Consider the following 26,683-nt stretch of genomic DNA (forward strand, 5'->3'; position numbering starts at 1 on the left):
AGGCTGCCGACAGGTATATTGTTACATGTAATCTTACACAGTACCATGGTATGCATGGGTTTTGTTGGTGCCAACCAACTGATAAACATTGAGAGTTTTGCTGTGATTTTCTTTTTACAACCTATATAGAGGGGCTGTACATTGTTTTGCAAGCTGTATTTTTTTCACTTATTTGTAATTAAATACATGATTACTGCCAGTTTATGGGCACTTGAATAGGCTGGAGTTAGGTAAGGGGTAAAGGACATATGCTCCCTCGGTTCACTGGGAAAAGTCATGCCAGATTGCACAGAGATGATCTGCTTATTATGAAGCGTTATGACAAAGGCAGTGAGCCTGCCCACTTATTGTGAAAAGCATGTATTAAAGGCACAAGGCTTTTAAGGATGGATTGTTATTACTCATGCTTAATTTGTAAAAGAAAGAGTGCTAGTGTTTGAACCTCTGCTCAGAAGCCCAAGTGAACATCGGTGTGTCAAATACCAAGGCAGTGTAGTCTTGAATCCACCTCAGGCCTCTTTTATTTGCCACCAGACACGCCCTGCGCCTTTATCTCACTCTTGCACATTTCTGCTTTCTCCCTCTGTGACGATTTGTCCGTCTTTCTCTTCCACTGTCTTTCCAATTTGCATGTTTTCCTTGCTTGCTTTCCGTAATTATCTGATGCAGAAAAAAAGGGCTGGTCCACAAAAATAAGTGCTGGTGGCCCCCATCAGCAAACACTGTCTCTAATTCAGCACTGGTTATTTCACTGTCGATAAAGCCAGTAGGCAAATATTTTGTTACATGGAATTTCACAGATTACCGTAGTAGGCGAGGGCTTTGATGTAGGTGATCCACCCGAGCAAACCATTGAGCTATAAGCTATGCACTACAATAAAACGTGTTAGGATTTCTTTGTAAAGATAACATTTTGCTCTGACAACTGTAATTATGTATACATTTGTATTTTTATGGCTCTATGCCTCATAGTCACCTGTTGACAGCTTATGCTCAGTACAGTAGTTTTGAGTTGGTTATGGTAACAAGCCAATAAGGCTATAGGCCAGATTATTTGCTATAAAATGTAACGATAAAGGCGGTAGGCCTGGCATACTGATTGAGAAAAGCATATGTTAAAGTCAATAGGCATTTGACCCCTTAACTACTGGGCGATTTCCCTCCCAGTGGTGAGCCCTGTTTTGGTTATTTGGGGTAGTTCATGCTTAGGCCTCCATAACTATTTGTCCACATAAAGTATCCGTTTGAAATGTTCGTCTTTTTTTTCCAACATCCTGGGGATTCCAAAGATACCCAGGGTTTGTGGATTCCCACACAGGGGAGAGAGAACATAGCCAATATATAGCTAATGTTGCGTTTTGGGAGAAAAATAGAAATAAAAAAGTGCTGTGGATAAAAGTGTTTTTTTCATAAAAAGGGCATCAACGAACGGTTTACTGTGAAACAGTCGCCATTTTCCCAGCTTTCCGGAACATGCAGAGCTCAATCAAAAACCTATTTTTTTTTAGCCACAGTTTGGACATTTTTCAAAGAGGTAGCCCATTTTTCCTGCTTTTTGTGCTTTCAACCCACTTAAAGTTTGCGGTAGAAACCAATATGAAATTCATGGGTGATCCAGGAAAGCTATATATTTCGGAAAAGTAGACAATATTCCAAATTCAGCAAGGTGTCATGTGTGTAAGATCCCTCAAGATTTTCCAAAAGGAAATATCTGTTGAAATAAACAATGAAAACGAGTAGGAAAAAACAGCCATTTGTGAAAATGTTTTAATCTGTAAGTTTTTTGTCATGAAGGCCCATTTAGAAAAGCAATGTACCATTTTTGTTTGCTAGACCCTTTTGGTTGTGGGGATATATAGGGTGTGTAGGTTCTCCATGAACCAGAGGTACTCCGAGTAAACTAAGTAGCACCATACAATGGTTTTTCATTGTGTACGGAGTATAGACCAATTCATATGGTGAAATATGTGAAGTGAAAAATAGCTATAAATGTAACGTATGTATTTCTGAAATGGGCACAAAATATGGTTATATGTACATCTCAAAACATTAATTTGTTGGAAGCCCTACGAGCATATGATTTAGAGGGTATTTTTCCAAATATCTTTTTTCTTACACACTGGCTTACATTTGGAAGGCACAAAGGTGGAGAAATCCAATTGGTAATAACAAATATTCTACAATTCTATGCTCCCATGTGTCTTCCGATAAACATGGTATCTCACTTGTGTGGGTCGGCCCAGTGCTGAGACAGAAAACAGTTCAAAACTCAACATGGATACATCACATTTGTCCTCCCAAAGCGGACCTGTTTTTTGCAAAGTTGGTAGCTGTGGCTTTTGGGCCCTAGCTCACCCGGCTCCTTTGGAAACTTGGCAAACCGGCACATATTTTTAAACTAGACCCCTAGAGAAAACCTGGATGAGGTGACATGCGTGGCTCTCACCATGTTGTTTTACCCAGAATCCTTTACAAACCTCAAACTTTGACTTAAAAACACATTTTTGTCACATTTCTGTGATGGAAAGTCCTGAGGTCTGTGGAAATCCACACCATTTTTAACACCCAGACTTGTGCTGATAAAAAGGCTGTGGCACTTGAGTGACTGGAACTAGTGTGATGAACTAACAAGGGAGAGAGCAAGGGATTCTGTTCACATTCAGTGAACGGGGAGTACTCCTGTACCCCTGGGTAATTATCAATAGAAACAAAAGGAGGAGTACCACCAAGTGGAATCAGAGATTCCTAATGGGGTGTGTGGTTGAACAAAAGGAAGGAATTCTCCTTTTGTTAAAAACCCCTCACTCACCACCTAGTGGTGACATGCTTCATCATCGGGGTCCACCCTAATGACCTAGCGCCATCAGGGTGTGCTACAACACCTGATTACAGTGGAGCAGGTTGTGAGTGAAGGTGCATGAACAAAAAGGTGTGTTAAAAATTGTCCTGGTTTAACTTGGGAGAAATAAAACTTTATTTTCAAGCAACTGGACAATGTTAAAAACAATGGCGAGATAATGTGAGGGTAATTATGAGCCGGTGTATCTCTATGTGTATCTGGTCTACATGTTTCAACCGTGAAGGTAATATTTAACCAGGTTTTCTTCAGGACCAAAATCCAGGGAAGTGGACGGTCTGCGCCCCCTAAAAGACGCACCCAATCCTACCCCCTGGAACCAAAGAGGCAAAAATATGCCTATGGTGTCAGCTTGTACCGCAATGGGTAGGCATAGAAAAAACAGATCAAAATACCTGTGAGGAAGGAAAGACAAACGTCAAAATATAAACTTATACATGCCTGTTACGTTGTGCAGTGTCTCAATATTGTGCCTGCATGCTGTCACTCCCATTCGGATAGTATATTGGCCCGGTGTCGCGAAAATGAGGGCGCGATGGCTTGTTGGGTGTGCCTGTTCTCAGTGAGAGATCGTGCTTGTACATGGCCGTGGATGGGCGATTGATATTACCACACCATGCATGCTTATCAATTGCGCGTGCTGGGTGGTAGCTCTATTTCTTATAAACTCACGCGCTTCTCATAAATTTAAGTGGCGTGATCATACCTCGCATTCTGAATCGTGAGGGCGAGGCTGTATCAATAGATAGTGCATGAGCTGCCATACCTTACTTACATCACATAAATAGACTTACTGACATTTATACATGTAGGACAAACGCACATATAGTTGTTAATGTGAGGCTTACTCTCATTGGGGTAATTATAGACATCGTAGGGCAGGGGAAGGATTTCCTCTGTATGAAACGTATTCTGAAACGAAATGGATGTTCCGCTTTGTAAATAACGTTTTTGGGAAGACCGGCTCGAGTTCAAAGCCGCTTTGCCGTAGCAGGTAATGGCACCGCAGAGCGGAGTTAATTAAAGGTGCCCGTAATGGTCCTGTGGCTTTGGGCTGGTCTAATGGGCTGTCTACTTACAGTTTTGATGTGAGGCTCCTGGCCGATAACCTACTTCTGTCCGCTGCCCTGCTACAATGGGCCGGGCGCTCGGGGACTCAAATGAAGGATTACGGCTTCCGTGTTGGGCGGGACTATGCTCCGGTCACGTGGGGCGTAGTCATGGGAGCCAAGGGGCTTACATCGGCTATGGTGGCCGTAGAGGTTCACGATAGGCTCCTCATGAATGGGGTTCGATCCTGGGTTTGGAATATAGGGCGAGGCGCTAAATTAATTGCAAGGTCCAGAACTGAATAATCAGTATGAAGTATTAAATTCATGCACCAATTGGTGCTGTGGCTTGCTCAAAAGTGGGTTTAAAATGCCCTATCGGGTACAATGATAGTCGGCATTACAGTGGGGGCTCTAACTCAGGTCCGGGATTAATAGAAAAGGTCAAAGCGCCAAAGGCAGGGGTAAATGGGCATTCCATGGCTGCCTGTGATTGCTGGAGGTGGTGTTCAATCACCGGGTGCATTATACAGACACCACATTGAGGAGTATTGTCATTGATATGGGTGAAAACTGCCCACTGGGCCATTATTGCGTGAAACCATCTAAAGTTGGAGCGGGGGTTCCAGTAGGACTGGTAACTCATTGGGTGGGTCACCCTATGGGGTGAACCATTTTCACGATAATGTTTAAAGGTACATGGCTGGGATGGTATAGTTTATTTAAGTACTGAGGCCCATGGAATATTATCATTAAGGCCTGTTTTGTGGGTCGACAATCTATAGACCCAGCGTTGCTCTCTCTCATATAAGCGCGGTTGTATATTGGGTCCAGGTGGAATCTGTTCAATAATTGTCCACCACATATCATTTGGTGTATGGTGCGCTTCTAGAAAATGATCAGTCAGTTTGGTTGCATTCTTCTTGCAGCGCATGGTGCTGCGGTGCTCGCAAATGCGTTGCTTGACTTTGCGTGTAGTCATGCCGATGTAGGGCTTTCCGCATGTACACTTGATCAGGTACACAACGTTGGCGCTGTTGCAATTGGTATGCGATCGTTGTTCCCAGATCTTTCCTTCTTCCAAATTGAGAGTCTTTGTGTTTTCCGTGAGGTGATACACACTGCAATCCCCGCATTTAAAATGTCCTGTTACAGGTGGAAGGTTCCACGCCTCTGTAATACTTGGGTTCAGGTTAGGCGGTTTCACTTTTGGTCTGTTTTTAACCAGACTGTCTTTTAGACTGGGTGCCTTTTTGTAAGAGAAGAGTGGTTTTTCCCATTGTAACATGCCCGTATTTAATATTGACCAGTGCTTGCTGATACTTCTGCTCACTTGATTCGATATTGTATTGTATGTGGTGACACAGGTGAGTGGAACAGGGTCATTGTGGACCGTTTTATCTTCTAGGAGCATGTCTCTGGGCTGGTTTCTGGCTCTTTTCTGGCATTTGTCTATGATCCTGGAAGGATATCCACGTTGTTTGAGTTTGCCAGTTAGGTCCTTTGCTTGGGCTTTGTAGTCCGTCAGTTTGCTACAATTTCTCCGTAATCTCAGATATTGCCCATAGGGCAGGTTTTCTCTGAGTGGGCGAGGATGAAAGCTTTCATACCTGAGGAGATTGTTCTTGGCAGTGGGTTTGAAGTAGGTCTTGGATGTCAGACCATTTTCTTCCTTTGAGATTTCTATATCCAAGAAGACCATTTTTTGTTTGTCATAGCAGTGGGTGAATTTTAGATGTGGGTCACAAGTGTTAATCCATGTGATGAATTCTTTGAGTGTTTGTTCTGGTCCTTGCCAGATAGCTAGGACATCGTCTATATACCGTCGCCAGAACTTGATGTGGTTGGCGAAAGGGTTTGTCTCTGTCAGGATGAATTTTTCTTCAAAGTCGTGGACGTATAGTCCAGCCACACTCGGGGCAAAAACACTGCCCATGGAAGTCCCTCCAGATTGGAGGTACAATGAGCCTTCATACTCAAAATAATTCCTTTTTAATGCAAGGGTAGCACATTGTAGGATGAATGATTTTGGTGTTTGGTGGTCCCAGGTTCTTCCTTCCAGGGTGGTCCTGAGCACATTGATGGTGGCGTCCTGTGGTATGCTCGTATATAGGCTTTCGATGTCAAAGCTAAGCATGATAGTTTCATCATCAACTATGATTTCATTGAGGAGTACCAACAGGTTCTTAGCGTCCTTTAAATATGTGGATGTGGATTGTACGATAGTCTTGAGGAAAAAGTCACAGAACCTTGAAAGTGGTTCCAACAGTGAACCTATCCCCGAGACGATGGGCCTGCCTGGGGGGGGGATTTTTCCTTTGTGCATTTTGGGCACTATATAAAAGTAAGGGATCTTTCCTTCTGTCTTACTCAGGTAATCTGCCTCCTGTTTGGAGATGTTTCCTGTTGCCTCTGCCACTTCTACTAGTTGCAGGATTTCTGCTCTAAGATCTTCTGTGGGGTCCGTTTGTAGGGGTTGGTAATTCCTGACATCCCCTAGTAGTCTCCTGCATTCTGTGTTGTAGTCATTCTTGTCCATTATGACTAGGCCTCCCCCTTTGTCTGCCGGTTTGATTATAACTGTGTTGTCTGCTTTTAGTTTCAGAATGGCATCTTGTTCTGCCTTACTGTTGTTTTGAAATTGTTTGGTACTCTCATTTGCTCGATGTCATTAAAAACTGCTTGTTCAAAGGTATTGATCTGACTGGAACAGATCAAACCACGGTCAATGGGAGTCCCCATGCAAGGGTGCAGCGTTTTTATTGGCACAAGTGGGGCAATGCTGGATGGTAGGAATGTTGTAGATCCCTATGGATTCCAGAGGTTTCAAGCACAGAAATATAAGGAAAATGCATGATTTTAGGCAAAGTTTGAGATTTGCAGGGCATGGTGGGTAGGAGAATCTTGTGGGATTCACGCAAGGCACACTACCCTGGAATCCTCTGGTGTTCTACTTTTAAAAAATATCTGTGGTTGGTAAGTTTCCATGGGTGGCGGCCAAGCACTGACCCAAATCCCGCAGCTACCCCTATTACTGATCTCTCCACGTAGCACTTTAGGGCCTTGTGTGTCAAGATCTCTTGGCCCACCCACACACGCGAGGTATCATTTTTATTGGGAGACATGGGGGAATGCTATGTGGTAGGAAATGTGCGGCTTCCCGCAGATTCTAGAAGTTTTCCTCACACAAATGTGAAGAAAATGTGTCTTTTAATCAAAGTCTGAGATTTGCAGGGCATTGTGGGTAAAAAAATGATGTGGGATGCATGCGAAGCACACCACCATGGACTTACCTGCATGTCTAGTTTTCAGAACTGTCTGGGTCTGGTAGGTTTTTCCAGGTGATAGCCTACCTAAGCCCAAAAAGCATGCCTTCACTGTTGTAAGTGGTACAATATTTGGCGTTAGCCACGCTCGCTTCACTCCTGGCCCATATGTAAAAACAACGCCCAAAAGAGTCAAATGTCCTCTCACTTGCCATTGGGGTGGGATTGTTTAGTACTCAGGGGAGCAGAAACACTGCTGTAGTTTTAGGGTTGATGGTGGGGCCTGGTGTTATGATGGGCCAGACCCACCACATAATTTTATTAAAAGTATATATTTGTGCCATAAAGTGGGCCCTCTGCCCCCAATGGGGTGAAGGGGCAGAAAGAGTGTTGCCCCGTTTACGTGGGGGTGGGGGCATAGTCATGCCCATAATGGACAGCCCCACCCATATATTTATTTTTAGGAAAAAATAACTTTCCCTGGCATTGAGTGGGCTTTAATCCCTCAGGGGCAGATCTGGGGTAATTACCCAATCTGCCCCTCAGGGGCATAGAAAGTCTTTTGTCCCATCATTTTGGGGTGGGGGCATGGCTTTAACAAATCTGGGCAGCCCCCACATCTATATTTTTATTTTTTTAAATCCCTGATGTCTAGTGGGCTTTCTGCCTCCACGGGGAAGGTGGGGCAGATTGGGGTAATTACCCCATCTGCCTCCAGGTGGGGCACAAAGATTATTGCCCCATTTAATTGGTACTTAGAGTGGGGGTATGGTCATGCCCATGCTGGGCAGCCCCCCACTTCTATTTTTTTAAAACAATCCTGGTGTCTAGTGGGCTTTCTGCCCCCTGGAGGGGCACATCAGAAGTAATTATCCACAGGGCAGAAGTACCATTGAAAATGGGAGATTCTCGCCTTTCCAACGATACAATACCTCTCCCATGAGAATCAGTCGGTGCTTGGGGAGCTAGATGTGCCCCCGAGCACTGATTTAGTGAAAGTAAAACCAACCCATTGGCTCATTTTACTTTCACGTTTATTGCAATGATGTAAGCGGGTCCTGTGCACCGATCATCATTGCACCAAAAATAAAAAACATTCAGGCTGATTGGGAAGCTCTTCCTGAGCAGCATGGTGTTCAAAAAAATAATAAAGGAACCCCTCATGTGCTCTGCACCAGGGGAGCTTTAATGTACCTCCCCAGTGTCGGCCAGAGGCCTACACACGCAGTGGGGAGGTAGTGTGGGTGTTAGACATTGGCCAACACTCGCACTTAAAAAGGGTGGTTTGTTATTGTTTTGTAGTCAAGCCTACAGATATTTATTTTGTACTTGAAATGTTACAGATTACCCTTGAGGGAAGGACTTTGGTATTGGTTACCACCTCTGACAAACCCTGTGTGTGGTGGTGCGGGGGGAGAACTGCACTGTAATAATTCTAGCTGGAATCTCTTCTTAGCCATCTGCCACAATCTTGTAATAAAGCAGATATTTAAATAATACATACATGTATGTTAATAAATATCTATCCTTATAGAGAGAGGCATTGGGGACGTTGTGCCTGTGGTGTTCTGTCATTAGTTTCTCTGAGTACCATTTACACTCTGCTATCATTCAGGACAGCATACTGCATGGAGTAATGGTTCCGTTCTCATCAGTCATTGGCTCTCTTGTCCTGTGAATGATGGCATTTTTGATCACATGTGTGCATCCACCTAAAATTGGGTGACCTTTAGGGTAAGGACTGGTTGGCCAGTTCTTTAGTTTAAATTGTTCTCCTTTTATAGTACACCTTTCATTTATTTGGTTCTCCTGTTTTTATTCTAATGTATCTTAAGAGAATAGTACCGTTTTTTGGGCTTTGCGGGTGGGTCGGTTGCTTGTTGCTCATTTCATCTGCAGCGCATTGCATCCACATGGCCACTTACTCTTGGAGAAGTGTGGCTCAGGGGTTAGAGGCAGCAGACCCGGAAGCTGAGATCGGTCCTGGACCAGGGTTCAATTCCCGCCTCGGCGGGTCTTGGGCTAAAAATTCCAGGGACTCGATAATTCTCACCCCGGTGCTTCCTCGACTCACGGGTTCACACTCTGTGACTCTGGGCAATAGCTTGCTTAATCTCCACAACGGCCCCTTGCGGCGGGATGCCTGACTTTCACCTTGTGGATACCCTGCTATCTCACAGGGGAATACCAGGAAGGGTTCCCTAAGCAAGCGCCGGGAAACCCACTGCGGGTAGCTGTGCGCTATATAAGCTCAACTACATTTACATTACTCTAAACCGGGAGACCATTATGGAATGCCCCGGTTACTTACTGGTAATCTTTATTACTCTGAGTCCCAGTCTTCCTCGCCACAGTATAGTTCACTATTTATTACTGAGGCAAGGAAGACTGATGAGGAGGTAATGCTGTTGTACGACCATAGTTTAAAATTGTTTTCCTGTCTCAAGATGGCCAACACAGTTTTAAACCATGGTGACCATGAACTGTAAAACAGCGACAGACTATTTACTATATCACTGAAAGAGAGACACCTGCTGCTATATCTATTATTATTTTGTATAACATAGTCATGATGTGCATAGAGTGCAGCATGTTTTCTTTTTTCTACTTGTATTCTTTTAATCTTTTCCATGTTGTTAAGTTTGTGTGTGTTTTATGAAGGATGTGTCAGAGGGTGAATGCAGGAATGAGTAAGTGAATGGATGCCTAAGTGCAAACATGAGTGACAGGGTGCAAGTACGATGACTTATTGAGTGCCTGAACCCTGTAATGACACAAAAAGCACTTTCCTTCAGACCTGTCGGCTTTGCCAGTGCTTGTTGTTGGGGGTTCTGTGGTAGTCCTGGTCATTTTGTTTTCATCTCTGATTTTCTGGCCTCTATGCTACATTCTACTATCGTGCTGCGGTTCGTGCTCCTCAGCTGGTGTTTCTGTTTGTGTATGCTGGTCTGCTGCAGTTAAGGCTTCCTGTTCTGTCTGGGCTTTGCTGCTGTTCGGTGCTGCTCCTCTGCGGCTGTTTCAAGTTTATTGTTTTGTGTTCTCGTATAGAGCCTACTCTGCTGCTGCTCCTGCTCTGTTCTTGCTGCTCCTGTTTCTGCTCCTTTAATTTACAGCACGTGATGATTCAGGAAATCTTTTTTTTTTTTTTGGAAGACTTTAGAACACAACCTGGCATTGTGACGTCACGCGTATCCCTGCTCTGACCGCCCGGAGGTCAGCCCCACGTGGGGCCCCTTGGTTGCTGATTGGCTGGCGGTCAGACAGCCTTCCCGTCTGCTCGCGCTGGTTGGTCGTTTGCCTACAGAGCGGGCGGGGCCGGCAGTAAGGGGGGGGGAGATACTCAGATAGCTCCGTATTTGGAGGCGCTCGGACCGTGGCAGCGGAGCGCTATAGCCCGGGACTCCGGAGGGCAGCGACGCACGAGGCCGGGCGCACCCTCTTCGACGACCCCTTCCCCGGGCCCATTGGATTCTCAGGGTGTTTCATCCCGGGTTTTGGTTCCGGAGCCGTCTCTCGCGGTGGAAGGAGTGTACCCCCTTTTCCCTGGAGGATTTGCCTTATGACCGGTGGAACTACCCGAGAGGCGCAGGCGAGCCTGTTTTTGGATTAATACCCTCACCTGGGGCCCACCATTGCACGGGGGTGCACCTGCCCCTGGCGGAAGGGCGTGAGGGAGGGATCCCCCAGGAATTAAGCGCCCCGGTCCCTTGGAGGTATGAACGGGTGAGACCCTTCTCTTGTTCTCCCCCACAGGATGGAAAATGATTCCAGGACCCCGGCTCCCCGAGGAATGCAGGAGCCCTGATGGCAGGGTAACGGGGGTCACTCCAGGAGAACCCCCCCGCCGGGGGGCAGGAGAGCGACAAAAACATGGAGGAGTGAAGCCCCCACACCCAGGAGTGACAACCCCCACCGCGTGCATGGAGGAGCCGCGCGTGGATTGAAGGAGACTGCGCCCCTCTTGGTGGAGTGACCCCCCACAGGGGCCCCCTCTCCTGCCTTGCCCTGGCTTGTTGACGCCGCGTTGCTCGTCGGAGGCCTTTGTTGGCGCTGCCTCGCCGCCCTCGTCGCTGTTGATTCAAGGATTACTCGAGAGTTGTTTGTGTTTTAAACACCGGGGGTCCTCCCCCGCCTCCGCCCACCAAAGGCTGCTCCAGGATGTATCCGCAGGGCCGACACCCGGTAAGAGGCACGCTGTACCCTGTGTGTGTGTGCTCGGCCGGGGGAGGGGTGCAACACACTAGAGTGGATGCATAGACCCCAAAGGGGCCGAGATCAGTTAATATACGAGGAATGGGCACCGATCTTTAGAGGAGCAATCGCGCTGGGGAAGAAAAGTGTAAATATGACAGTGGGCATTAACATCTGAGAGGGCGGGGGCAGCACACCAAGAAAGAAGGGACCCCATTTACATAAGATGGGGTCGTCGGTCGATTGGAGAGAGCGGGTCATTGACCGTAAAGGGGCATGGAACCGGGGCTGGGGGGTGGAGGAGTGTAATATGTGGTATTGTAATTTAGAGTCTCTCTGTAGAATGCTGTTAGTAGAATTTTTATCTACATACTACAAGGAGGGAGTCCAAACTTTGGAAGGGGACAAGGTCCTGTGAACGAGGGGTATTATGGCCCGCCCAGGGGTGTGACGAACTATCGGAGAGAGAAGAGGTATTCAATGTAAAGGGGGTATCCCTTTTGGGGGAGCATTCATTCGCTTAAGGCCATCAACTTAGGGGAGGGGGTCAGCCATGAGGTTTGCTTCATCACGAGGGAGGAGTGTTATCGCCCACGGAGGTAGGGCGCAGTCACCAGCTCGAGACAGGGAGGGCACCAGCCTTTAAGAGTGTTGACCTCTGTGCGTAGAATCGATCTCAAGCCGCTGAGAAAGGAAGGGCACCGAATTGTGGTGAGGTTTCTGCCTTCCACAAAAGGAGGGTGGCCCTCCCTAGAGAGTGGAACCTCAAGCGTCCTTGAGATGGAACAGTCCACACTGCAGGGGGTTGTAAATGCCATCGCCCCACCCCCAGGAGATGTTCCCTCGTGTGTCTTTTGGAAGTTTTAACTTCCCTGCAAAGAATAAACTAATGGTAGCACCCAGTCACCCGGTAAATATACATAATATACAGGAATTTGTCTATACCACTGTACAGATCCATGGGTAATAATGGCTAGGTGGAACAGCTCTACTTCTGCCAAGGTACGCGTGCTGTCCTCTCTGGCTAGGGGGGCAGTCGTGGAAGAAGCCTCCTTGCTAAGCAGGTGGTGGCAGGGGCTAGGTTCAGCGGGTGGAGTGGCCCAGCCTGGGCTGAGCTCTCAGGCCTGCGCTAGGAGGCAACCATGGACCGTTAAATGCACGTGTACAGCGCGTTTCCATCATGTAGTTGTCACCTTTGGCCCCTCTGACCATTTCCTATCAAAGGATGGAATGAAATGGGGACCAACTGAACCCCTTTTACAGAAAAGGCCAGCCCACCCCATGTATAATGAATGACGCGATGCGCACAGTCATTGCACGGCAGATCTCGGAAGCATCTATTCTGCATTTGACCCTTTGGTGCATCGAAAGGCCCAGAGGTGAGTGAGCAGCCCCCCCCCCCCACAGCCCAGGTCCCTGCGATGACACTTCAGATGAGCGCTCTCCCGCATCTGGCCTCATGGTGGCCTGCTAGGTGCCACACTGGCCTTGGTCATCGTGACCGAGGACTAGCTTGCTGTACACAGCTCCCACTCTTGCAGTCCACATGCGGTTTGTAAATTGGAAAGGAGGTCACATGGGGATCCAAGTGAAGAGAATAAACGTGACCACATTTTTTTTTCTAGCAGGTACTCTTGCCACCTGATTCGGAATTGTGTAGATTATTACAAGGGATAACGTCTGGGAGCAGTTTACTTGCACGGAAACATCACACATTTTACCTCTTTGCAGACACTCCACTCCCTTCTCTTCCCTCCCTCAACACACAAATCCCTTCAACTAATAGCTGGAGGGAATGCTGGGAAGTGCACCCGATCAGTGTAAAATTTGTGCTAGACTTGAAATCGGCCTGGGGTGGAAACTGGTCATCATCCTGGACTGAACCAGGCTCATGGCGAGTGAGGTATTGGCTTTCAGTCAGTTACACCAAATACGTCTAGCTCTGTAGTGAAATATTTTCTAGATCCATGACCCCAGTGTTCTGTACAACTTCCTAGATAAACGCACAGTTGTGCATTTCCTTCTCTTGCATTGACCCACACCCAATTTCTGAGGCAACAATTTGTGATCTAAAATGGCTGCTGAGGCGCGTGCTTGCAAGTAGTGCTTTTGATTACTTGAAAACCTTCTTGGCAGCGGGGGTCTGCCCTGTCCCTTTGGCCTGCCTTTCACAGTAGGCTCAGATAATGGCACTGCTGTATTGTGGCATGCATTAATTAAAAAATGTTTTAACACTGTCTAGCCCCAAGTTATTTCTGTTCTTCGTTTCACCCCAGGCTGGGGTGAGTCAATGACGGCCTCAACTTGGCCTGCACCGGCTGTGGGTTTCAGCTGTTTATTTACCTGGCATTAGTAGCATCCTCCTTTTTAGGTCGAGCACTGGCCTGTTCACCGTTTCCAGCTCGCACATCTTTTCGTTGTCAAAAATTCTTTCTCGGGTGAACTGTCTCTGTTCTTGCCAGTGCACCCTCTGCACCGATGAGATTTCTTTTTTCATTTTTGGAATGACCCTATGGGGTCATTGAGTGTATGATAGGACCATGCATTCACTAGGTCATAATGGGAGATGGGTTAAAAGTATCACATCACCCTCTTTGGCCTCACTAGCGCCTCAGTCACAATAAGCAGTTTCCCTGCTAGTAGTTTACAATCTTTCATTGTTTAATAAGTGTTTGCTTCTTTTTCACGATTTAGTGTGTGTGAGGTTCTTGGAGATCCTTGTTCAGCTAAACTGCATCCGAAGTTTTTCTCCTTGCAGATGAATAAGGCAGCTCCTTCTGGATGCAGTCCCCCGCAGAGTAGCATACATTTGCCAGCATCCCGTCATTCCACGGATTGTGGGCTGGCATGGGGTGGGTTCTGTGTGCCCTCTTGACTTGAGGTGAATTACCTTCTGCTGGAGCCATCTGGCTGATTTCAAAGTAGAGGTCAAACATTGTACCTGTGATGGGGATGAAAAACGAGAGTGAGGGACCAATAACGGAGCAGGGATTTATGCCACACCCTCCTTCATTCACAGGACCTCTTTGCCAGGTGAGCATCTGACACCTGGTAGCTCTCCTTCATTGAGGCAGAATGGTGACCCGGGTCGGTATCTCGCACAGGCATCAGTAGACCTCCGTTTCCTTCCAACTGTCTGAGCTCGCTGCCCAGAAGAGAAATGCAGCCTTTGCTTCGGTCTGGTTGACGAAGCCCTCGGGTGTTGACCACGAATGTGCCTCTGGTAGCGAGGCTGTTTGTTTTGTCCTTTGCGGCCCCACAGTGGCACGAGGGTCTGCGCCTGCTTTCTGGTGCGTAAAGATTAACAGATGGCACAAACTGCAGAGTCCATGGGGTGGAGGGACTGGGTATTCCTGCACATAGGATGGGACACCTCAAAGGGACAGTATCACTCCTACCCCGGCGCGCGAAAGAACACGTGATCCTACACAGATTGGCAATGGGTCAAGTTAACCTGGTTTTACTAATGTAACCAAAAATATCGCCCTCTCGCCTACCTTGGACCTAAGACCGCTTTATAAGTGGAATGTATAAAATAAACAGTCAGTGCGCGCCCACGGCCCACTCCTCCAGAATTCAAGACAGGAATTACAAGACCGCAACGACGAGCAGCCAACGGCAAGGAAGCTCATCTGCTTAAGATCAGTCGCTGGCATTTTCTTCCCTCTCCAGAAAACGGCCCACCCACTACCTAGTCATCTAGAACTTAATTTGGGCAAAATGAAACCAGTGTTCTGCACACCCTCTGGCTGACAGTAAATGAATTGGAAGGCGTTCTGAGTGAGCCCAGCACAGGGCATCACTTTCCTGCTACGCAGCCAGTCAGCAGGCGAAGCCAAACCTCACCCGGAAGAGGAAACGCGCAGTCTGCTAATCGGCGTGCTGCCTCCCAGCACCCTGGGGCCTGGTGACGCAAGAGTTGCAGCGTCGCAGCAGCAGGTGTTGTGCTGGGAGACTGAGCTTCGGGTAGGAAGAGGGGTGCGCGCTGTGTGCCTCAGAGCATGGCGTGTGTTATCACGGCGTCCCTCGTGGCATTTCTGGGTACCCCCTGGGGCGGGGGCATGAACCTGGCAAGGGGGTGCCAGTCGTGCCGCTGCCCGTGTGACACATTGTCAGCGCCCCCCCTTACAAGGGCTTAATGCACCGATCGGAAGAGAGCTCTGCATAGTTGTGATGTGCCTGCCTGTCGCCCCTTGCTCTGTCTCCTTCTAAAGAGAAGAGGGTGGACTCCATGCTCCTGTGAAGCATGGACCTGTTGCTGCTGCTCCTGTAAAAGTAGTGATGCGAGTCAAGGGGTCGCACCGTCGAGGTGACTGCAGAGTTCGCTGCCCAGAAGGTGATGCCTACCTCCTGTCTGTCTCCAGTGCTGTTCAAAAGCCTTGTATTTGCGTTCCTGCGATCGTTTTCACCAATTTCCATTTCTAATGGCATGTTTACATGCCTTCTTTCTGGGTTTTTTCTGGGTCCGCATGTCGGGTTTCCTCCTACTGGCTGTAGATGCTAGAGGGGCTGTCGTGACTAAGATGATGCTTAGAAGAAACCTATTCCTCCCAGGGTTTCTTCACTTCATGTCTCTCCCACCTGATTCATACAACCCCATGCCCCTTCTCAGCCTCCGTGACGAAATCCCCTTGTGATCTAGGTCTCATAATTTACAAGTATGTACCTTGTGCAAGGGGCTGTACACAGGCCGAACAAGCTCTAATGATGGAGCAATCCGCATTCTCTTCTAGCTACCGGAATTATGACACCCACAGACCCTTCTGGATCTCCAAGGGCTTCACAAAACAAAGTGAGCCAAAACAAATTGCATTAGCCTCGTACAAAGCACCCCATTCCATGACCAAACTGTCTGAGCTGTGCCCTGCTGCCTTCCACTATATGCCACTTACTTCCCTGCTGCCTCTGCTGCCTTGTTGGGTGGCAGGCCCGTCACATTTTTTGTGAGTTAATTTGCCAGTACCATCCTTGTGCTGTTACCTTTTCTGGTGGGGGATTAGTTTTCCACAGCGTTGGTTCCTGTTGGTAACCTCTTTTAGTTCTCTGTGCCACTTCAAGCCACCGTTATCCATATTTGACCAGACCACATGAGGATGAAAGTCCACCATATTTGTATCAGGGTCCCCATCCCACCAATTATTTTATTTCCCCAGAAAGTTTCCTGGTTTCTTTTTTATTTACTACATTTTGTCTCACTGGTTGTCACCCGTTCTAAATGACCACATCCCTACCTAGTCTTTCTAACTACTTTTGGAGGAGCTGGGACTAGCATCTCAACTTAAGGGTACATCCATCCTCACACCCGTTACTGAGTGGACAGTGTGTGGTGTAAATTGACAATTTTGGGAGATACATCCTGACTGCACCGCCACAGAGTGGTGTGTTCTACTGCTCCCTCTGTCACCCCATGCCAAGTGCAGTAGCGGCTGACTAGTAGTGAATGGGGGTGGGTGGGGCGTTTAAAAAATTTACTTCCCTTTTCCGCTGGCTGCATCTCTCCTCCTCCTCTCTGCTCTTCCTGGCTCCAGTCCGGAAGAAGCTGTAGGAAGCACCCGGTCACCCAGGCTCCCGTGAGCCACCATTGTCCACTGCCCTTAGATTGGGAAAGGGAGGGACCCTGTGCATATTCCCTACCAGGCTGTCCGTTGCAGCCTGGTGGGGAAGATGCAAAGTGCGCAGGAGTGCTTGGCTGGCCAAGCAGTCATGCGCACTTGGTGTGCATAGTCCACTCCTCCCAGAGCCACCAGTCCCGCCCGCCCTAACCCATCCTCTCCGCAACCAAAAATAAAATTATGATCACGTTCAGTTATCATTTTATTTTTCCCTCTTTAACTGCTCTAAGAGCAGTGGGGTGACGCTCCTCCACCTCAGCAGAGGAGCCGCCACTGGCAGTAGCTCTCTGTGACAGAGGCCCACATCACTCTCACGGAGTGTGTAGGCCTCTTGTAACGTGGAATGGGCCTGTGTGTGTGGTAAAATGGTGTCTGTGTCCCTGAGAGAAGGCCGCCTTTCCTCAGCAGGGCACACCTCCCCTCTTGGCATCCACTTCACCGTAGAATGTTGCCGCCACTCCCAATTTTGGCGAGAACACTCTCTAATTCTGCTGTCTTCTAACCTCCTCCTGCTCGTTTGTTGTGTGGTGGCCAGGACTAAACAAACCTTCCTGCCCAGGTGAGCTCACCTCCGGGTGCTCAGCCAAACCTGCTCAGCAGCAATAAGAATGGAACTCCTTCGAAGAAGTTGATGCGCCGTAAGACCTGGGTTTGAAATGCACATGAACCCATTGCCGCTTCCATTAGTGGGAAACACTCATGCAGAGTTGCCTTTCAGTCTGATTGGCGGGCACCCAAATATCTGAACTCTGCGAACTGCCTGTTTAGCAGCGTGACACTGTCCAGAAACCACAAACTGAGAAAATGAGCTGTGGCTTCACTTCAGCAATGTAAACATCTGCACTGAACTAGAAGTGCATGTACGGTCGGTGCATCCTGGACCTGAGCTGCGCGCTGTGTCCCCTCCTCTACCTTAACACCCCCCTCTCCCAATCCAAAGTCTCAACAAGGGTACAAGATCTGCCTGTTACCTGGAGGTGCTTTCCTGGAGGAAGAGAGGCCAAGGATGCCAATGAAGTCGTACAGCGTGGATTGAAGGCCACACATTCGAGGTGACGGAGGCGGCAAACTTTCTCGAACATTGTATCGTGCTTGGGAAGCCAGCTCTCCCTGCAGCTCTGAGGGGCCAGTTTCTGTTCAAGTGACACTCCTCCTCCCACTTAGATCCTGTTTCACCCCCTCTGGGGACACTAAACTCTGACTTGGCATCAGCTTGGGCTGCAACCAGTCTAGTGCCTGGGTAGTGCCATGGAGCCTCGCTAGAGATCTCCCGGCTATCGAGCGGTCCAGCAGCTGCCTGTCCCTGTACTCCCTATGAAGAGCTTGTGGACCTTTACCGTGGGGCCCTCTTTAAATACTTTAGTCCATCAGCAAAACTCTAATATAAACCAGATCTTGTTGACCCACGTCTGACCCGCTTTCATGCTCTGGAGGCTCTCCCTTTCCTTGTTTTCAGACCAAGTCCCCTGTGTCCTGATCAATAGGGAACACTTGCAGTCTTACCACGGATGCTTGACGGTCGTCCCTACACGAATGGGAGCAGCATTGACCATTCTGTTGAGACTTGCTTTTTTCACTGCTTGGAGATGCCTCCAATGTCCACCCTGCTTCCCCATACCACTGATTTTTGCTTCAACTAATCTATTCCGTTATCTTCTGACCGAGCATGGCATATAATAACACTGACAGCAGAACATTTCTGAAGTGTCACTGGACCTGCACGTTTGGTCCTCCCCTTGTGCTGTAATTCGTCGCCCATGATGTCTGGCAGTGTTGCTTTTCCTTCTAAACCCATGCATGTGCTGAAGAACAAGGGGATACCTTGGCTTTGACAATATTAGCTGCACGTTTGTTAGTGTAGACATCTAAAGAGCTGTGGGCAAGATAACACCATACATATTCCTGGTGCCATGGGCAAGACTTATTTAGCCCCTGCGGAATGCCTGTGAATCCACTAGAGCAGGCGAGGGTCAGTTGTGGAGCTGTTTCTCGTCGTCCAGGGAAGTCTCTCCTAGTGGAATTGAACCGAACATAAAGACTTCGTAGCACCGATTCTGTAGATAACAGAAGTGGATCATGACCCATTTCCCCCTAGCTTTTCTAACTGCGGTCTGTCTGCAGTGCAGCCCTCGTGAAACTGTGAGTAGCCTGCTCCCTATATCCTGCATGAGACGCCGGTCTGTCCAGGGATGTCCTGCAAGGCTGCTTCTGTCCTTATATTGGAGGATGTGACTCGGGCCAGCAGCTATGTCGTGTTACTCTCCTTACTTAGGGGGTGCGTGCTAATGAAAATGTACTTGTAGTGTACCTTTCAGGCACTTTACTATCGTAAAGTGCGCTAAGGCCATTCCTTCCCAGCTTTCTCTGTTGCTTGTCCAGGCATCCTGTCCCACTATTGTTCTGGGGGAAGGGGGCTTTTTGAGACTGGTTTCTTTCAGGCCACTGTAAACATGTCCCGAGATGAAGGTCTAGGCCCGGAGTTACCTTCCTCTGGTCTTTGCATCCTCTTTTATTTATTTACTCCTGAATCATTCATGGCTTCTCTAGCTCATGGCTGCTCTGGCAGCCAGGCTACCCACAGAGCCTGCAACATTCTCATCGTCTGTTTTTTTTTTTTTATTTATTTTTTTTGGTTCTGTGTCCTGCTCCCAGTTGCATTTTTTTTTTAATTTGTGCTTTTCAGATTCCCCACTTCCTTGCCCTCGGTTGTGCTAAATGCAGTTGTCAATTCAAAGCTGACCATGGTAGGTGCCTCCACCTGAGGATCCTGGGTATTTCTGCTTGCATCATCTCCTCCATGAGTTCTTTGTGGACCCGGAGGCCGGACCCCACCGACTAGCCTTTTCTGCAGTGCTGGTCTGCTCTACCCTCTTGTTGTGTGCCTAGCCATCCTCTCTGCCACTGCTTGCCAGTTCAGTAAGGTTTGATGCTGAAACTGCGGTTGTGCAGAGGATATTGAGTGTGTCTCTTCCTCGTAAACAGTACCCGCCAGTTCTTGAAATCTACCCTCATATTGGGGAAGTGTCTAACCCTCTTTGGTTTAGTATAGATAACTCTCTTCAGTGTAGAACAGATAAAGAGACCCTTTGGGGGACCCATAGGGCATTGCAGGGCAGGCCTGACGAGGAGCAAAGCCCTAATGATGAAGCATGACATCCTTCGGGGTGTGTGAGGGCATTATGATGAGGACACACTGTCTCCCACAGATAGAGTAGCACACAACAAAAGTTTCTTCCCTTTTCTCCCTCTACAAGGAACAGAGACTCCCTTTGTGTACTAGTATGCAGACTGAAGCCATGACGCACTACAGTTGCATAGACTGCAAGTGAAAAGCAAACTCAATACACCATCTGTCGCCGATAGACTTGCACATGTCCCAAGCAGCATTTAAATGATGGTAATGTAGTATGACTCCATGACTCCTTGTATTATGTAAACTTTTTAGAGGATGTTTCACACTTCAAGGATTAATTGCCCTTGTTGTGTATACGTATTTGACGACAAATAATCTCTTATAAAGGTTTTCAAATTGGCCCTATACTTTGTAGCAACATAATTAATAAATATCCCAGTTGTAGGACCATCCTAAGTCGTTCTGAAAGTATTAATAGCCGCGTTACCTGTGCCTCACACACACCAGTGACCCAACCCGTGTTGTCTGTTTTAGAAATAGAAACCAGTTCTTGATAAGTTTAAACAAAAACCATTCGTAAACCCTATATCAGAGACTGTAATTTCAATTTTGCTATTGCTTGCATCATGAGAAGACCCCAATATTTGATGGGTCAGTGTGCCTGCTAAAGGAATCAGTGTTTGAGGTACAGCTCACGTGTTCAAGTCTTAACCTGGCCAATTTACCCATCCATCCTCTGTGGTAGAAGCTCTATTGAAACAGGCACAAGTAACACCTGTTTGTAGCGGTTCAACGAGTGTATGTGAAAACAGAATGAGAGAGAGACTGGTGCTCATCCACCAGAAATTCCCAGGCGGTAGAGCACATGTGAACTGTGCATCAAGACTCTTCTGGGGGATACCCTTTTCTGCAAACTTCTTTTCTCCCCATACTAGCCTCATTTCTTTCCATGCTCCAAGAATGGTTCAGCTCCAGCTGCTCTCCAGGCCTACAGTATCTTCTGCTGCCCTTTGAAGGGTGTTCCCTCTTTGGCTGTCAGTCCTGTGGAATCGCTGGTGTCCCGGGGATGGGAAGGCTTGCTTCCAGTGGATGACCGCCTGTTGATGGGGAGCTGGAAGGAGAAGTAGCTGGTGACTTGTTGACCATGTAGCGAGGAGGGCGTGGAGAGGCAGACACAGTGCAGCCTTGACTAGGAAACTTTGTTCAGATGTGCAGATGGGAAGTGGGGTTTTCAACTTCTGTGGAGGGGGGCATTTCTAAGTGTATTCTCCGTGTCAAACCCAGCTCTCTTTGCAAATATCTGCAGAGCCGTAGAAGAATCCCCTGTCCTGTCTGTGCACCTGTGTGCTAAATAATGAGTCTCTATCTCTGGGGGAAATTAGTTCAAGTTAACCGGTGTTAATGTTACAGCCACTCCTATCCGATGTGGCCTCTTAACACTGACTTGGCAACCTATAGGATGGCCGCAGTAGTCTCAATGGTTCCGAAGTGGCTCCCAAAAATCAAGCGTTCCTCATTATGCATGGGGATGGGTACCCTTGTCATGAACTCAATGTGCTACCATTAAGTTTTGTTTATGCTCCCAGGTATGAATGAGTGGGACATTACCGGACTGGAAGCCCCTACAGGTGGGGGTTTTGGTCCGGTACTAAACTTCTTTTCTCATTGTAGGCACAGTTCGTTGTAGGATTTGTTTGTATAAAGTGTTATTGCAACAGGTATCCTGAACTGTGTTCTCCTGTGAAGATGCTCAAATTGTATGTTTAGGCAGAAATATTCAGTAGTGGGAACATTACTTGGAAATGCAAGCTCAGGGTGTCTGTAAACATCTCAAAACACTTTACATTGTCTGCCAGAAACTACCTTGTGCACCTTCTAGTCGCCACAGTTGCGGTTACGATGGTGAAATATATGCCGCCTCGCGCTGCACAGCATTTGTTTATCTTGGACTGTGCTCCTGCCCTTGTACACACTATGGGAGTTGTATGGAGACAGTGGAGAGGGTCGGGGGAGAAAGGACGGTGAAAAGCAGAAGTCCAAATAAGTAAAATGGAGAATTGTTATTAGAAATTTCAAATGGAGGACAATTAGTTTCTCTAGTGGATAATGTTAGCTAGATGGATAGGTCACCCTCTACAGCTGTTTATTTAACTAGGCGTCAAATCTTGTTGTAATCGCCAAATTTGAGCATACCTTTGGCGTTTGCATCTCTGATTTGCCCAGGTCAAACATGGTCAAAACCACAAGCCCTGGCGCTCCTGGTCGGCCAGCTCTGCCCTTGATTACCAGACAGTAGTGGTGCTTTCCTCTCAATTGTGGAGCTCTCCCTGGGATCAAAAGGATGGGTAGTTTCCTTTAGAGGAGTCTAATGGGGAGCTGGCTGTTCTTTCCCTTGATTCGTGAGGTTGTGACCACCCATCAGTATCAACAGTGACAACACAAGTGGCTCCTCAATGGTCAGCATGCTGGCTCCCCGATGGAAAGCTAGGACTTAAGATCCTTCTTAGCTTTCTGCGGTACTATGTTTCAGCTCTTCTTCCTAACGAATTAAGGGGTGGCGTTTAGGTTTGAGTCAAAATATGGCTGAGCTCATCATTGCAGTCCCAATCGGGATGAATAGTAAGTCAGGGTTGTTTCTTTAACAAAAGAATGTAATAATAAACACCTTAAAATTGTAGAACAGTTAAAATGAGAGACTGTCAGTAGTGTCTTTCTAATTCTGATCTTGACTTGGTTATGGTTTTGCACTGCAGTTTGGGTTCCAGTTTACAATGAATACATTCCTAGTGCCTGGGACTTTATATCTCGGTTGCAGCTCACAAAGGCAATGTTGTGCAAATTACTCTGGGCCCCAGGGTAGTCAGTGGTGCTACTGGTAAGAATCTGGTTGGATACTAAAATGTAGTTACTGGCGGGATCCAAGGTGGACAAAGGGCACAACAAGGCCTTTGCAGCGATTCACAAGTGACGTTCTCAAGGGCTAGCTAAATGCTGGGCAGCTGCATGGTCTGGCAATGAACCTGCACTTCATGCTGGCTGGAGGTTAGCGTGTAATAGGGATCCTCCAGGTGTATACGGGGTTACCACAGCGGATCCATAGATGATGATGGCATACCTCAGAATGTATTGTCATACACATTTTAAACATGGAAATATGGTGGTCTAGAACATTAGTAAGTGGGTAGCAGCTTCTTGGGAGAGAGTTATCGTTGTATGCATTATATCCGGCCATAAATCTGATGTACGCTTCTCAAATGAGCTCCTTTGCAGGCAGTGGTAGGGAAGAGTCTTGGCAACGAGACAGCCTCTGTATTTGATACTTCCTTGCTCGGCAAAGCAGAGGAATATCATCTCTGGGCATGCGTTGAAGAACTCATTCTGACCTGTTCTGTGTTTGTAGTCAAAGTGGCTGCTTGCTCAGAGAAGTGAATGCACAACCATTTAGCTTTGATTGCTGCAGGAACTGGTGATAGAATTCAATTCGGAAATAGCAATTTTTGTGTAACAGGAAACTTCAGTCTTAAATGCTGCAGACTGACATAATCTGCAGACACGTGCTTGCTATGGCTGAATTTCCCCGAGCACCCCTTATTCCCTTCGCATTCGCCACAGACGGGTGAATCACCAGGGGGATAATGGCCAGTGCACTACCATGGTCTTCCCTTCATGGAGCAAGATTCACTCCCTTCAGAGGCTTCCAGGGCCACTCCTATTCGCTCATCGCTGAAGGCAAAAGTTCTGTTTCTGCAGTTCTTGGTGAGACTGGCCACCTCATACGTGGCTAGCGGTGTACGTAAGACATACCTGTGCCATACACACAACTGCCTTTTCCATTTACTAAGAATGAGTGATACTTGCCATTGTGTTTCTCAAAAAGTAATTAAAAAGGAACCTATGAAGGACCCACCTTCAACAATATCCTAGGCCCCATGCAAAATAAGTTATGTTAAATGGTTTATGTAGCGCATATCTGCCCCAGCAACTGGGCACCCCATGCAAGAGAAGTAAAAAAAAAAAAAACCTTTTTGGAAGGTGGGCGTGCCCAATTTACAAAGCTGGATGGGGCTCAAAGATAGACGTGGAGGAAGACCTTGACTTGAAAGCCGGGAGGATTGAGGGTGTCAAGTGCTTATACGTAAGTGGAGGCAAGTGCCTGGCAACTGCTCAACTTTTTGACTATCTTTAAAACCCAACTTAGAATGTAGTGGCAAGGAGATTCGAGCTCTGTAACCAGTACTGTCCTAGTTTAGTTGTAGTACAGGTCTACTCTCTGCCAGTGTTTGTCAGGTTCCTTGATTTACTGTGGTAGGACATCCATCTTAATGTAGGAATTCTCGCATAAAGTGCCCAAGTTGGGCAATGTACAGAGTTAGCCTAATATGACACAGTTTTAAGCCATGAGCTTGTCTAGCATGAGCCAATTATTTTGTTTAGCATATTGAAGTAAAGCAAAAGATAAAGTTGACTTATTAAACCAAAAAATAAATGTTCTTTTAACCTCAAAACACAGGTTAGGTAGAATAAATCGCGTGTGAAGACATCGTTTGTAAAGACTTTTTTACCCGTTGCATTTTCATTAAAAAAGAAAGCTCATTTATAGGGGAGAAAACATTTAAAAATGGCTGCTATGTTAGTTGACAGTGGCAGCGGTTTCTAAGAAGTAACACTCCCCTGAACACTAGGGAGCAGCGCATGGAGGTAGCACAAAGGCTAGGAGATAGAACATGGTGTTGCCAGGGGATGTGAGAAGAACAGAACCGAGGATAATGGAGGGGATCTCTTGTCTGCAGCTATCAAAGGAAGAGGTGGCAATGCTGATGGGTCTTCGTTGAATGTACTAACATGCAGTGTTGGCACATTAAAGAAGCACATAGGAAAATAGTCTGGAGCCGTGGATGTGGGCTCTCACGAGTTGCACAGTACTGGTCAGGTGCAAGCTCTGCACCTGTAGTTGCCAGTACTGTAGAATGTAAAATCCAAGGAATGGAGTAACTGTGTGAACCTCTTTTACTGGGTATAAACCCCTCATAGATTTTCCATTTACTATCTGCTTTAAATAAGAGGGAGTTTGTGTGCGGCTGGGAGAGACGAGGAAGAAGTGTCCTAGCAGGGTGGGCATTGCAATGCCCTCCACTCACGCCTTTGACAGAAAAGAAGTTAGGACAGGGTGGACTAGGGTATGAGGCCCTGCTGCAATTGAAGACGGAGCCTAGAGCAATTTTCCTGGCTGTTCTTTATGGCAAATACATTAGAGTGTGGTGCTCCTGCATATGAAAACACTAGGCCTTTGCTGATTAGGCAGAACGTTGTTCCCTACGGGAGTGCCGCTCCTCTGAACTCGTAATGATGGCCCGAAATGGCTTTAGTTGTCTGGTAATACCTCATGCAGTTAAGTGCAAGTTGCACGTGGACGGAAAGATCCATGCAGACCGCCAATAGCATTAGGTGAAAGATGAATATCTCCTGTGGGTTGAGCCGAGATGAGACTTAAGTCTCAAACAATTGGATACAATTAGCTGGTTGAGGAAAGACAGTGTCTGAAAGGAGTGTACCGAGAACCCATTCTGGGTTCTATCATGAGGAACAAATTCGACTCTGTCAAACCCCAGACCTATAGGACCCGGATCCCCCAGCATGCTCCCCGCTCCCTCCTGATAACCTGATACCCACATTAAATCATCGACAGAGATTTGCGTGGGTGTAAAAACGGCCATGTTTAATATTTGACATTTCATAAACATGACAAGGCATTTCAAATTCATTATTCACAGTTATATCAACACAACTCTATTATTGACTTTCCATATCTTCTTCAGCAAGATTCTAATCCTCCAGCACTAAGGGGCCTTCCAGCTCGCATCCTCCCTGCCGAGCATACACGCAAGGTGCAACGCACCTGCGGCCATGAGGAGTGGGCCCCCAAACCTCTGATCCTTGTCCGCCCTCACCAGGGGCCCGCCCTCAGACCACCAGGCTGCCCCGCCAGAAACATAGCAGCGCTACCTTATCTGGCCGCTGTAAATGCCCGAGTTAGAGAAAGTTTCCCCGCTGGAGATGTCACCAGCCAACGATGGAAGGGGATCCCCGCACCCGGTCCCACCCCTGCTCACGTCCTCCAGGAAGGAGCCCGCGAGCCCAGGGGCCCTGCCGGCATCCGCAGACCACCGAAGCAGACCCCGAACCTGCACCACATACCGATAATCCGCGGCTGCACACAGGCCCCCCAAGCACCCTCGACTCCCTACCTGGCGAGATGGACGGCCTATGACCTCGACACGCTTCTCCTCATCGCCCCTCTCCACGGACTCTGCAGTGCTGAATCGCCGCCACAGGAGGATCCTCCGACCTCCGCCTCAATTCAAATGGAGGGAAGTTAAACTAACAAAGGTGGGAAGTGGGGGGGGGGCGCATCTGCGAGCCCGCGACCGGTCCGGTGTAGCAGAGGGCGAAGAGACTGAGGTCCCTGCCCCAGGGACCTAAATAGGTCCCCAGTTTCCGCCCTCTGCCCCACCGGAAACGCGTCACCGGATACTCCGGAAATACTAAGCGGCCGGCCACCCCATTGGGCTGACCGG

At 47.7% G+C, this 26,683-nt stretch overlaps 1 protein-coding gene across 8 annotated transcripts in view; it reads left to right on the forward strand.

Annotated features, from left to right (window-relative positions):
* Positions 1-10,514: 10,514 nt before the first annotated feature.
* The window catches only part of TLE3 (TLE family member 3, transcriptional corepressor), a 103,403-nt gene continuing 87,234 nt past the window's right edge, over positions 10,515-26,683 (forward strand). For 6 of the 8 annotated variants that reach the window (XM_078682985.1, XM_078682989.1, XM_078682986.1 and 3 more), the window contains exon 1: positions 10,541-11,354. In XM_078682985.1, the coding sequence (XP_078539111.1) occupies positions 11,331-11,354 (24 nt within the window). In that variant the 5' untranslated portion in view covers positions 10,541-11,330. Of the gene's footprint in view, positions 11,355-26,683 lie in introns of all 8 variants that reach the window. The other 2 variants (XM_078682988.1, XM_078682991.1) reach the window with 1 other exon arrangement.

The sequence above is a fragment of the Lissotriton helveticus genome, chromosome 3_1 (assembly GCF_964261635.1).
Source record: "Lissotriton helveticus chromosome 3_1, aLisHel1.1, whole genome shotgun sequence".
Lineage (NCBI taxonomy): Eukaryota > Metazoa > Chordata > Amphibia > Caudata > Salamandridae > Lissotriton > Lissotriton helveticus.